Genomic DNA, 13,462 nt, shown 5'->3' with positions numbered 1-13,462 from the left:
TTGGATGATTAATGCAGTTTCAGGAGCGGTGCTGTCTATGCCCCCGATGGATCCCATTATACGGATGTCCGCCGCACGATTTTGGATCTAAATGTCTCCCGAAGCACTGCGTGGATCAGGAAAGCCTTCTGGGTGAGTATTTTGTTCTCCTTCATTCTATAAACAATGTAAAAGCTGTATAAACCGAACTTTAATCAAATACAACTAAGGTCTGAAATTAAAGTTTAATTTCCTTTTAAAATGAATTCTGTTTGGAGAGACCAGTATAGCCCAGCAGTCTAGGTCCATGAGGTTTTCCTTTTATCCAAACCTGCAACAGTATTCCTGCATCTTGCTTCTCAGTCTCACCCTGTTTCCTGTTCTATTCATTACCCCGTCCCCGTCCCCTCTAAAGAAAATCAGCACTAAAAAAAGCACATATACATTTGAAAACTATTTGAAGACCATAATTTTGCAGTTTCTTCCTGCTTCAGTCAGGATGAAAACATTGAAAATGCATTTTTCTACATGGCACACTTCACTTAAGGAACTCTGAGCAAAAGTTACGCAAAGTGTCTGGAAATGGGAATTAAAACATCACAGAGTTAGAGTTGAGCTTTCAGTCTCACCCACCCCCAAGAGCGAAGCATGCAGGTGCAGCTAATCAGAATGGTGTCAGTGGACCTCATCACCAGAGCCGGCAGAGCAGTAATTGGGCAATCAACAGACATATGAATTAAAATTTCATAGTTTAAAGCTTTTTCAATGGGCAGCAACTGATTACAGGTCAGTCAACATGGAGAAGACTTGGAGCTAATAAAGCTCTGTTTGCTGTGACCATAGACTGTATAAAAAGTGGACAGTGTGGCTCTGCAATTTATCACTGTACGGTTTTGAAATCAAAATACCCCGTCACAGGCGCCGCAATTGTAGCAGTTGTGCAGCCAGAGTCTGCGCAGTAGAGACTGTGAGGGATTCTGGGAGAATCTGAGCAGAGCTGGGTGACAAAAAGAATAATCATTTTTTTTGACTCTTTCGAGAGTCTAATCACTTCTTGACTCTACCTCCCAGCATATTTTACAATCCCCGAAAAAAATACACAAGAACAGCAGCTGTCAATCATCGTTTAACGTGATGTAAAACCTTGCTTTTAACCTTGTATAACTAATGAAAACGAAACTTTTCAGAAAAAAGAGGACTTCAATACAAGACAGCCAAAAATCACCACAACAATCAGATGTTAGAAACATTTCTACGAGGAGTATTCATTTTTTAAAGTTTGACCACAGCTCATCTGGAATGACTGGAAAGCCAGATTTTTTTACTTATACTGCAGCCAGCCACCAGGGGGAGCAGTTTTTGTGGAGACCTCACTTCGAGCTGAGCAAGAGGACGTCCTTTTTTTTTTAACAGTCTATGGTTGTGACCAGTCTGATACCTTTTAACAGCAGGTTTTACGCATACAGGACTCGTATAAAACACGGAAAACAATCAGGCTGGTCATTTTAAAGAGTTCAAACGCTGTAGCATTAACTACGTGGGTAACTATAATGACAGTGGCCATTTTAAAAACACATTCAAAAGTAATTCAAGTAAAACAAAGAGCGAAAATAGGCCAAAGGGGTCAACATAGTTGCAGAATTGTTTGACTAAGATTTAATCAGAATGTGAGGCCACATCTTACGTAAAAGAAATTTACATTTTTCAATGTTCCATATTCTCTTCAACTCGTCCAGAGTTGTTTTCGCTTTAATGGTGTGTTCTCATGTCCCCAGTAAGTATCCCTTACAGTGCCCAGACAGATGAGAGTGTGAGGGTGTCAGTAAGAGCACTGTGAGAGCCATGGTTTTTGCACATGGTCCTCTAAACCTGGTGGTTGGATGAGTAATACTCACTCATAGTGCTACTCTTCAGTCTGACTCACCCAGAACGCTCTGCACAGTGTGTTTATCCACCATTAGATGAGGTCAATACGCGTCTAGCCTGCCACCGCTCTGGAATTATAGTGAACATAAAAGGTATTTCTGAATGGTCATTGGACTGATACGACAGAGGGGGCAGCTGTTAATTGCATCCCCCTGCTTATTTACAGGCACCAGCAGTACACAGAGCAATTTACCTCATTTGTTTGCATGTTTGACTTCAAAACAGAAAACTGAGTTTGGTTTTTGGACTCCAGGGTTGTTAAATATTGTGCAAATGACCACTTTTTTTAGTTTAACCATAACAGCTGCTCAGGAGGATTAATCCTGAGGACTTCTCATGACTCTTCAGTGCCATAATGACGTTTGTGGTTCTAAGTGAAGCTCGGGCTATTTACAAATCTTTTCAAGCAGCTATACAGGAGAAAGTGAATACCAATGACGTTCTCATACATCATTTCCAGTGTTTGAGATGCTGTTTGACGTGGTTTAGAGTTTTCACTTTTAGATCCTCACAGATCTTTAAAAATGTACTTTTGACTGAAGTGCTGTTGGCCGGACAGTGTTATGAATGAGGAACTAAAAAAAGGAAGGGTTTGGACCTACTTCACAAAGAGAGGGGTTTAACTTTAGCCTGCTAACAGCGCTCGACCATCTGTGTGTGATGCATGAGAGGAGAGCAGAGAAGAAGGGCTGCACCTTGGCTTAAAAACTGATATGACTAAGGCGTCACGGCAGCCTGGCAGGCTCGAGAGAATGTGCCCCTTTGGATTTAAACCTGGGAATTATATCAAGACCTGTGTAGCATCCTCTTTCTGCTTTCTTTTATATCTGTTCACTTTTTCTATCAGCTGAATGATACAGAAATAGAAAACAAAACTGACAACAGAAGCAGGCTGTTACACTGGCTTACCAAAGGACAGTGAGATAAAGAATGACTGAAAACTGCTCATCCTTTGAGAGTGCAAAACAATAAATTAGTTGAAAGTCAGCACACATTTCCTTAACATTCCTTGCTTGGTCATTATTTGCAGTTATGCTGGAGGCTGAAAGTTAGCAGACAACCCAAAGACTTGTCTTAGTATTTGAAGGATTTAGGTTTAAACAGAGCATCAGTGAATTTAAGTCCAACAATGACTTCTTTTTTCTCTTTTTAACTTGACCAACTTATGTGGGGGAAATTTGGTTCAGTGTTTGCTTGATGCTCCGCAATGTTCACAACCCAGTCAGCCAGTCAGTGAGCAGATGATTTACCGCTGATTTATCAGAGCTTTTCAGATAAAACAGCAGCGGTGAGGACTGTGGCATTGAACCATAACTGTGAAATGTTATTGAGCCAAAATAAGCAGAAAGAGAATACAACACTTTGTACTAAGGTAATCCTCATTTTTGATACTTTTAATTTCACTTTCTGCAAAACAATGCAATACTTGAAAAGTGCCAAAGTCTATGAGAGAAACATAACTTTCTAATTACAGCCCAACCAGAAACTGCAGAAACTGCTGCAAGGAAAATTAACCGTGATGCTTGATGGACACTGGCACGCCCCACTTTAAGTGGGGAGTACCAGTAAAGTTTACAGAGTGGCCAAACTGAAAACTGAAGAGTGAGAAGTTATAGTTCTAGCTAAGAAAATATCAGATGAAATGATTCTTACTGTTTCTACCTACTTTTAACTTTAATGTCTGGTGTGTCCACCTTCTGCAGCAAATAAAGCAGAAAACATCTCAGGCACTGTGTCGATATATTTATATCATACTATGTTTACTGATACATTTTCTGAAGCTTCAACATTAATATTATCCCATACCTACACATTACATCTAGATGATTCTGTGGATATTTAATTTTTTTTAATTTGTATTCATACATATTTTCATGTGAAACTGTGTGTGCAGCAGAGAGACAGAGAGCAGAAGAGAGAAACAGCTTTGTCAGAGGGTCCATTTGTGTTTTTGATTAGCCTCACTGGACTGCTGACAGGGAGCATCATAACACTGCACAAGCAGAACGAGGTCCTAAAAATGACAAAATTTGTAGAAAATTATAAAATGTAGATAGAGAGCACACTAACCTTCCTTTAGGTCATGAGTGATAATCCTGAGAAATATTTTTTTGGTAATGTTATTTTTAAAGAGAGACTTTTTATTTGTTTTTACAGTCATTACTTCTAACAGAAAGTTCAATGTTTGTCTGTCTTCGGTGACTATTTATGTATCATTTCGAGGGGTTGGGAATAAAAATGAAGGGATGTTCCGATACTGATACCAGGTATTGTATTGGGCCGATACCAGCCTTTTTTTTCAAGGTTTCAGTACTCGCGAATGCTGCAGATACTAGCAGCAGATACTTGAGGCAAAAAAATCTTGTGTCGAATAAGTCCTCCTTGCCAGTAGATGCTGCTAATTGCTGCGGTTTAACACCACTGCAAATGTGTGTGTCAGGTCTTTTTCAGACAATATGAATGAACCAGGAAGAGTTAAACTTTTTTATTTTGCACTTTAGTTTCCTTTAAAAAAAACTTAAACTCTGACAGTTGTTAGTTTTATTGAGCACTTTTAATATATATATTTTTTAATGTTTATCAAAGAAAATTCTAAACTCAGAGAGAGTTGTTTGTTTTTTATTTGGACTTAATGTCAGAGTGACTGTGCTGTCTTTGATTAAAATGATCCGTCACTGTTAATCAAATTTTATGAATCAAAAATGCCGGTAGTAACAGTACTCAGTATCGGTGAGTACTCAAGAAGGAGTACTTGTACTAGTATCAGTCTGCATAAAAAGTGGTATCGAACATCCCTATAGAAATGTATGAAACAAACTAGTGTAAGGTGGGCACAAGTTCATGATTTTTTGCTTTGGTATTCAAACAAATATACGATTTTTCATTTTTATGTTATTAACATTAAAATAATCTTTTGTAGTGGCTACTCAGTTATTTGGTCACATCACAATTTCATTTTAACATCTTAAGACCCAAGCTTTTGTCTGGTGTGCAGTTTTTAATTCACCTTGCTATTTGGCACAAGTTAGACCTCATAAGTATAATAACTAAACTTGGTCATTGTACGGGAAGTTATTAGCGTTATGAGTTATTCATTAGTTGTTTTTTAGTAGTGTTGTTGTACTCAAACAAGTTGATTTTTTTTTCATTAAAATGGGTGTGATGTCGTGATTTCACCAAAAGATGATTTAGGCAGTGTCCCTGAATGTGGCTAATCAGTCAGTTTAAAAAATGAAGTATCATGGGTCTGAGAGGCAGAAATGTAAAGTCCACATATATTGACGCTGGGTCTTAAGAGGCCAAGTGGATCACTTTTGTTAGTCCAGGGTTAGCCTAGATGTGGATGAATGAGGTGTTTATAAACACTTTTCAGCTGCTAAATTTGATGTTATGTTTCATAAGTAGAGAGCAGGACCAAAGATAAAAACATGTTTTAGTAAAGCAAAAACTGATCCAGCAAATGCTTCGGCATCAGGCTTTACTTCAGCACTCTGCTCAAAATTTGGTTGTTTTATTTCGGCATTCCCACTTTACTGTTGTTGATCATCATCAGTGTAAGCTCTCCTCACACACCTGGTCCATGAAGTGTTGTAATCAGTGTGAAGATCTGGAGTCAGGAGGAGAAAATAAAACAAATGTAGCAGCCAAAGCAGCGTGATAACTGGGTGCCACGTCATTAGCATAGCTGAGTGCTGTGTTTCTGAAAGACTGTAGTGTTATTTAAAGCCTCTCTAACAACAGTTTCAGCTGTAAGCAATTTTTCTGTCATGATTTTTTTCAAGACATTCCTCTTCTCACTCTCACTTTTCCTCCTTCACCCTCTCCTTCCCTTTCTTTTATGACTTTCTCCTCTCCCTCAATCCTTCCTCACACTTCCTCAATCTCACAGTCTTACCCATCTAACCCTCTCATCCTCTTTCCCCCTGTGGAGTCAGCTGCTTTTTGCACCTCTGTATAACAGGATAGAGACAGTGAGGGGAATACTTGAAACAGAAAGAGAGGCGACCACAGAGGAGAGCGATAAGACAGCTAACAGGAGAGGATCAGAGAAAGTGAGAAAGCTATGATGTGTGAGAAACGGCGAGCTGTGGATAATATCCGAAAAAAGGTTTGGACCTCATTTCTCCATCTACGTCGTTCCCTCACACCAGGAGTGCTGAGCTTTTGTTTCCCTTCCCGTTGCCATAGTAATGGCTGGCAATTTCACATCAGAGCCACATGCCCTGCTGACCGTCAGATAGCTAGAACCTGAGGCGCACGCCTACACACATGCATGCACACATGCACAGAAACCAGCTTGCCCTGTCGACCAGCTGTTTATACAGAAAAGCCTCGCGGCAGCAGCCTACACAAACCAAAACTTCCCAACCATGTCCCTGTGGAGCAGCTGCAACGTAGAGGGCATGTTTTTCTGCACTGTGATAATGTGGCACCAAACATCTACATTAAGCTCTGTTTAATCAATCAAAACAAGCCAGAAGACTTCCATATCAGAGACCGCGGACAATGAGGAAAGTAACACGATTTAGTCAAGACAGTTAACTTAAGCTCAGAAACAGCACAGGCTTTAAACTTCTACCTCACCTTTAATGAGCTAGGTTAAAGTTTAGAAAATCTCATGAAAGAGGCTGAAAGTCAAAATCAATCGAGACGTTTGTGCTTGATGATTTCTTATGCTGCATTTACTTGAAATTAGGGATGCCCGAAATTGGATTTTTGCCGATATCCGATATGCTGATATATCGAAACCCCTTTTGGCCGATACCGATACTGATACCGATACTGATACCGATACTGATACCGATACTGATAATCACAAGTTTGTTTGTTTTTTCACTGTAAAGAAAGCTAAGTCTATCCTGTACTGGAATTTATATGTTACTCTTATTGTGACGGTCTTATTTGTTTAAGAAACACACATAAAACAAGACAAAAAAACATTTGATTTGACCATAAATAAGAAATGTATTATTTTTTCAAAGACATTCAGTATTGAAATACAGAAAAATAATTTCTTTAGATCACGTGAACTTTAAATGTACAATGCATTTTTAAACATAACCAAGTTGCATTTGATTATTTTAGAGCTACTGTAACAACCTGGTGACAGACACAGAGCTCTGCAGTGCAAATAAATGAAGTGCTACATTTTATTTAAGGAGCTTATTTTTCAGATGGAAAATAATAATAATCCTAACTGAATAGCACCTTATCGGCTGTGCATATCAGCAGAAATTTTCATATCTGCCGATACTGATAAATGTGCTTTTAAGCTTTTATCAGCAGATACCGATATTGTGCCGATAATGTAATGCATCCCTACTTGAAGTGTAGATAAAAATAATTTAAGCAATTAAATGATGTGTACAGTCAATTATTCATGCCAGCCAATCAACACCAATACACGAAGATACACTGCCCAACCAAAAAAAAGTCGCCACCAAAAAAAAGGTCACACACTCTAATATTTTGTTGGACCCCCTCTAGCTTTGATTATGGTTTGCATTTGCTTTCAATAAGCTTCTGCAATGTTTCAAGATTTATTTCCATCCAGAATTGTGTTAATTTTTCACCAAGATCTTCATTGATGATGGTAGAGTCTGACCACTGTGCAAAGCCTTCTCCAGCACATCCCAAAGATTCTCAATGGGGTTAAGGTCTGGACTCTGTGGAGGCCAATCCATGTGTGAAAATGATGTCTCATGCTCCCTGAACCACTCTTTCACAATCTGAGCAGATGAATCCTGGTATTGTCATCTTGGAATATGGCCGTGCCATCAGGGAAGAAAAAGTCCATTGATGGACTAACCTGGTCATTCAGTATATCCAGGTAGTCAGCTGACCTCAGTCTTTGAGCACAGACTGTTGCCGAACCTAGACCTGACCACCTGCAGCAACCCCAGATCATAGCACTGCCCCCACAGGCTGGGACAGTAGGCATTAGGCATGATGGGTGATCACTTTGTCTGCCTCTCTTCTTACCCTGATGGCCCATCACTCTGGAACAGGGTCAATCTGGACTCATCAGACCACATGACCTTCTTCCATTGCTCCAGAGTCCAAGGCGGTCCAACAAAATATTAGTGTGTGTCTCAAAGTAGACCAAAGTTTAACTCCACAGACAGCATGCACACACATTAATACCCCACCCTCCAGTGGATCCACTAATGAAAGCAATTTCTCTAGAATTAATTGATTTTGGTGTGAAATTTCACAGCAGACATGGCGAGAGCGTGCACACCACTCACAGAGAGGGCTCAGCTAGAAGACATAAACAAGCACCTTCTTACTTTGACTTCATGCATAACAAAGATATAGGTTTCTAGAATTACGAAGTCACACTCATAGATGTTTAAACATCCCATCGAGCCAAGCATGATGGGGTACATGGCAGGTGGTCATGACAACATGAGTTTGGATCTGATTCCCAGCATGCCTTTCCTGGAAACTTTTCACAACAAAGTGATCATCTGCTCTGCTTTTTGTTAGAAGAGGCAGCATGCTGGACGTGACCTTGGTAGCACTTCTGATGCTCGTAAAAAAACTCAGAGTATTCTTTCAATCTTCTTTTGATTTCTGCCTTCCCCTTTTATTCCCTGCTCTCCACTTCACTGGAGTGGAAATAAATGGTATGGAGAGCACCAGACATGGGTTTGACTCCTAATGATCTGAGCACTAATATATCATCTCTCTGTCAGTCTGCCATTTTTATCCTTTGCTTTATATTGAGATAAAACCTGCCTCTTTTCCTCACTGACCTCCCGAGTGTCTCCTCCCCAAGCTCTCCACGTCTGCCAGCTTTTCTCTTATCCCATCATCCCCCCATTCTTACCTCCACCCAGTTTCCATCCACCTCGTGGAAGAGAACACAGAATGGGTCTGACTTGGAGGCTACATCCCGGTCCAGCAGGTTGGATGCTGTAACCGACAGCTCTACCCGAGTGACGCAGTGCTGAGGCGCGACACTGCGTGTCTGGCTGTCAGTGGCTGAGCCCAAGGTGTAGGCCATGGTCTGAGGTCACAGCTAATTACCCTTCAGGAAGGAAAAGAGAAAGAAAGAGAGATTTACTTTAGGTTCTCAGCAAAGCATGTAGGCCGTTTCTTGATTTATAACGTTTTGAACAAAACAGAAAAGTTTTAAATTGCTTAATGGGAAAAGTATAATCACTCCAGATCATCGAACTCATGACATAAAAATTAATCTTACATATATTGGGCAGCTTATCATGACAGCAAATTAAACATCTCACTCACACTTCTGGCATTTTTTACTGTAATCTTGATCAATTTTTTAATCTAGATTAACAGAAGTGTCAAACGTTGTGTGAAGCTGGGCCCGGCACCGTTCTGTTTTAAACTGCATGTAAATTAATGTCAACACACTTAAGTTTTCCCACATCCATTGTGTCAACATTTTTACCCTTCTGCTTCAGTCTACCTTTATTTTTTAATCAGCAGTAATAAACACAAAGTATGGCTGAGATTGGTGTAAACATTGGGAGCTTTTCAGGTCTTTTCAGGTTAAAAGTTTGCCAATCTGGTGATTGTTTTCACAATTCCTTTCCTTATTGAGCAGCTGAACACTGGAATGATAAATTATCATCACATTGTCTCAGAGCAGTGGTTCCAGCATTGGTTCCCCAATTTAGAAGTTTGAAGCCCCCAAAATAACCATGCAAGGGATTGTGTACTCCCCCCTCAGGGTGGTTAAACCAAGCAGAAACCTCCAGTCTCCACATGTGAAGAAGTCTTAAAAGTGAGTAGAGATACAATACTTAACAAGCAGACACACATGGGATTTCTGTCAAGCTCGCTATTTTTCCAATCTTGGTTTGCAACATAGTGTTCTTACAAGAAGAGTTTCAACATCTTTCAGCCATCACAGCCTTGATTTGTCAAACTGGCTTGTGAGGTAACTGGGCGACGTAACTTTGAAATGGCATCCCAAAATATGATCAGAAACAATGGTTGTTGATACATTTCAAAATGTTCTTGTAAATTTGGCACAATGCATGGCACAGAGCAAAATGAGGACAGTATCTGATCCAGAACCTGTGAACTGAACTGCTCTGCTGAGGTTTGACATGATGGCTAGATATGACTTTATATCACAGTGGTAGAAGGTACCTGCTGTGATCATAGACTGTATAAGACATGGGCGTTGTCTTCCTGACGTCACTTGTCTGTTTCTGAAACAGAAACTGAAGCACATCGTCTATCATGGCCATATTGGTAGTGGCAAGGGCTTTGCGTACAGCTATAGGGCGCCTGTCTGTCACATGACCTGGGCTGTGGTCAGGTCACGTGGTGACCTGTCAGTCACACAATGTGCTGGTTGGGCAAGCCCGTGATTTTAATATCCTCTGAACTACAGAGTTAGAGAAAAATTCACCCCCTGTACAGTAGGGGTGGGTCACTTTCACATTTGAAGCAATAAGGTACCGATGCCCAGTACCAGGCAATTGGTACCGGTACTCAACGGTACCACTTTTCGGTACTTTTTTGCGTTTATGTGGTAAAAAAATATCAATTTGTTTAATAATAGAATATATTTTTTCTGATTCAACATATCTATTCTTCCTATATATAACCTTGCAATGCTGTGTTCATGTCCAGCATGGATCGTCTACTCTTCCACACCCTCACGGTCACAAAGATGCATTTATGGTACCTTTTGATTTTACATGAATCAGTACCAGGTACTTTTGACAGAATTTGGTCAGTACCTATAAAAGTACCTAATTCGGTACCCATCTGTACTGTACAGTGGGTGCCAATAGTAAAATTAGCAACTCAGACAGGAGACTTTTTTTGAACCAGGCTGGAAATAGGTTCATTTCTGCTTTGAAAACAGTTTTTTTGGTCTTGGTGTGTATGTGACTTCTGGTACTTCCAGAACCAGCCTCATGTGGGCACTGAAGAAACAGCAGATTTTAGCACTTCCACATTGCTCATTTTCCTAGACCAGAGGTTGCTGCTTGGTTGTGATAACATTCAGCCCTTTCCTGAAGATATCAGTAATACAGCGGTGCAAATTGTGCTGTTGAATTAGGAGCATACTATCATTTGGTTCACCAGTATTCACACAAAAAACACAAGAGGTTACTGCAACTACTCAATGGATCATGCTTAAAACAGCTTTTACAGCCCATGAAGTCCAGTTTTATGGGACTATTGATTTTAATGGGCCTCAAATACCCACAGAGGAGGGCTTAAACACAGCTGTAAATCACTTGCAGAATATGAGGCCTTAGAAATGCAGGATGGCACCAGAGTGGGTCTTTCATTGCACACAGGAAGCCATACCAGTATTACACTCTGTGAAGACCGCACACACTCCAGGAGCGCTTTGGACCTGTACCCCAACTGCCACACACACCTCTCAAATGAAGACGCCTCAGGCAACAAGTGGAGAAACACTTATTGAGAAAAAGCTACACATTCATCTTTCCACTTTTTGGTCACAACAACATGTCTGGACATGTTGGTGGCATGTTGCTCTAAGTAATAATGATTAAGGCCTGATTCCCTGAAGGGAACTGATGACAAACAGCAGGGCATGTTGTCTCTATAAAGGTGGTTTTGTTCTGAAAGCGGTGAGCTACAAGGATGCTGTCTGTTGCTAAGATATTAATGTGTCATACCCAGTGTGCTCCTCCCTTCTCTCCTCTCCACAGCTCTGCTCCTGTGATGTCACACTGCCAGTGTTGATGTGCTGAAAATGCTCGTGTTATTTTCATTCATTCACGCAGTCATTCATAGGGGATGTAAAGCTTGTTGTGACTGACTTAAGATGTGAATGGATGAGTTCACACTAAATTTTTTTTTTTTTGCTCTGCTCACTCAAATCAAAAGCACAAAATGTCAGTTTGACCCACAAACAACTTATGTTATCCACATTTAATAAAACCATGCGTCAAGATAAGTGCTAATAAGAATGTTTCTGTGTGTCTTGTCAACAACATGCTGTATTTTTCCACTATGTGCTGATCACACAGGGACAAACGGAGGTGTAATCCTACTTTAACAGCCTTACAGTGTGAATCAAAACCCACAGTGTTCCTTTTGTATGAAGACTTTCGGCATCTTTTCAGGAAGAAAAACCAAAGTAAAAGTAAGGTAGCTTTTGTACATCTGAGGAAGTCAAACAGATTTGTTTCTCACAGGTCTCTGGTTGTTCTGACCCTACTGGTGACGTTCACTCCCAATTACACTGCACATCCACACCTGAGTCACCTCTCCTGAGACAAGAAAACACAAAAACTGACCAAGGAGGTGAACTCTGACTGGGTAGGAGCCAAAGCATGATCCACAGTCTTATATCCTACCTGTCATATTCCAGCTAGTTATAATCTATGACGATATGCAGACATTAGGAGGAGTAGTTTAAAGATGAATATGTTTAAATTAATTAATTTAAACATTTAACTTAATTTAAATAAAAAACAGGTCATAACAATGTAACAAAAACACTGTTATAGGAGCACACAGATGCTCTACCGGAAATACCTTTAGACGTTCATATCGCGTGCAAGGTGTTCTGCGAAATGTTACATCTCTGACCTTTTCCCTATTTTTTCCCTCCCTGCATCACATTAAGGTTTCAATGTATTTTTAACATCTCATATCACTGTAAAATTCAACAAATTCAAGAGTGAAACATTTAATCTCTGCGGAATATTTCTGAAGACGAAGAAAAATGTCAAAAGTAATGTCACACTCACCTCAGGAAACGACGTTCAACTTCCCAGCTTTTCAGTTCACAGAGTCTTTAAAAACTGCGCACAGTGAAGAGTGACAAAATTCCTCTGGTCTTTTCTTTTTGTCTACAAAAAAGTGGAAACTGAAGTTACTGCTGCCATTTCCATCTCAAGTATGATGAGAAGCGCAACAGTGTGTGGACGTAATTCATCCTTGTAGCCACCTGGACTCTGCTCTCTGTGCCCAGCGCCAGTGATGGATGGAGCGTAATAAAGCTACAATTGAGTCCCGGACCGGAAACACCACTTTACAAAATAAAAGCTGCACCGTTGACCAAATGTTCATAGCTTCCGTCTGGCGTTCCGAGACTTTACTACTGGTTAACTGGACACCAGATTTTATAACTTCTTCTTCTTCTTTTTTTTTTTTTTTTTTACAGTATACCTATACTCAGTTTATCTGTTCTGTTTGTAGGCTATTACAGCTGTAAAAATGCTGACGCCTGCTGAGTGATGAATACCGTCAAAGTTTATTCCCCTGGCACTCTCTTGTGGCATGTATGGGTATTGTAAAGAGCTGACAGCATATTGCAAATGGATAGAAAGTATGAACTAAATTGATAAGCATGCAGGACTACAAGATAATGAATAAGTTTTTAAAGGGGGTAAATGGGTCTTTTTATTTCCATTTGTTCAATAATCAAGTTCATCATAACCATTCCTAATTATCTGAATATTCAGGCATACAGGGAATTTTAACAATAAGACACTTACCATCTCAAGGAGGGTTTAGCCCCAGTTAAAACACTTTTCTTCGACATCCTTTTGCTATCTTGGGAGATAAATATCGTAACTTT

At 40.0% G+C, this 13,462-nt stretch overlaps 1 protein-coding gene across 1 annotated transcript in view; it reads right to left on the bottom strand.

Annotated features, from left to right (window-relative positions):
• cpne2 (copine II) overlaps positions 1-12,869 on the bottom strand; it is a 61,665-nt gene extending 48,796 nt beyond the window's left edge. Inside the window, exons 1-2 of the mRNA XM_074677335.1 lie at positions 12,630-12,869; positions 8,738-8,938 (exon numbers count right to left, since the gene is read on the bottom strand). Of these exons, the coding sequence (XP_074533436.1) occupies positions 8,738-8,914 (177 nt within the window). The 5' untranslated portion in view covers positions 8,915-8,938; positions 12,630-12,869. The remainder of the gene's footprint in view (positions 1-8,737; positions 8,939-12,629) is intronic.
• Between the last annotated feature and the right edge of the window lie 593 nt (positions 12,870-13,462).

The sequence above is a fragment of the Halichoeres trimaculatus genome, unplaced genomic scaffold (assembly GCF_033239565.1).
Source record: "Halichoeres trimaculatus isolate MK-OKI-2021-1 unplaced genomic scaffold, fHalTri1.1 fHalTri1_scaffold_10, whole genome shotgun sequence".
Taxonomy (NCBI): Eukaryota; Metazoa; Chordata; class Actinopteri; order Labriformes; family Labridae; genus Halichoeres; species Halichoeres trimaculatus.
This window is presented reverse-complemented; position numbering and strand designations above follow the sequence as displayed.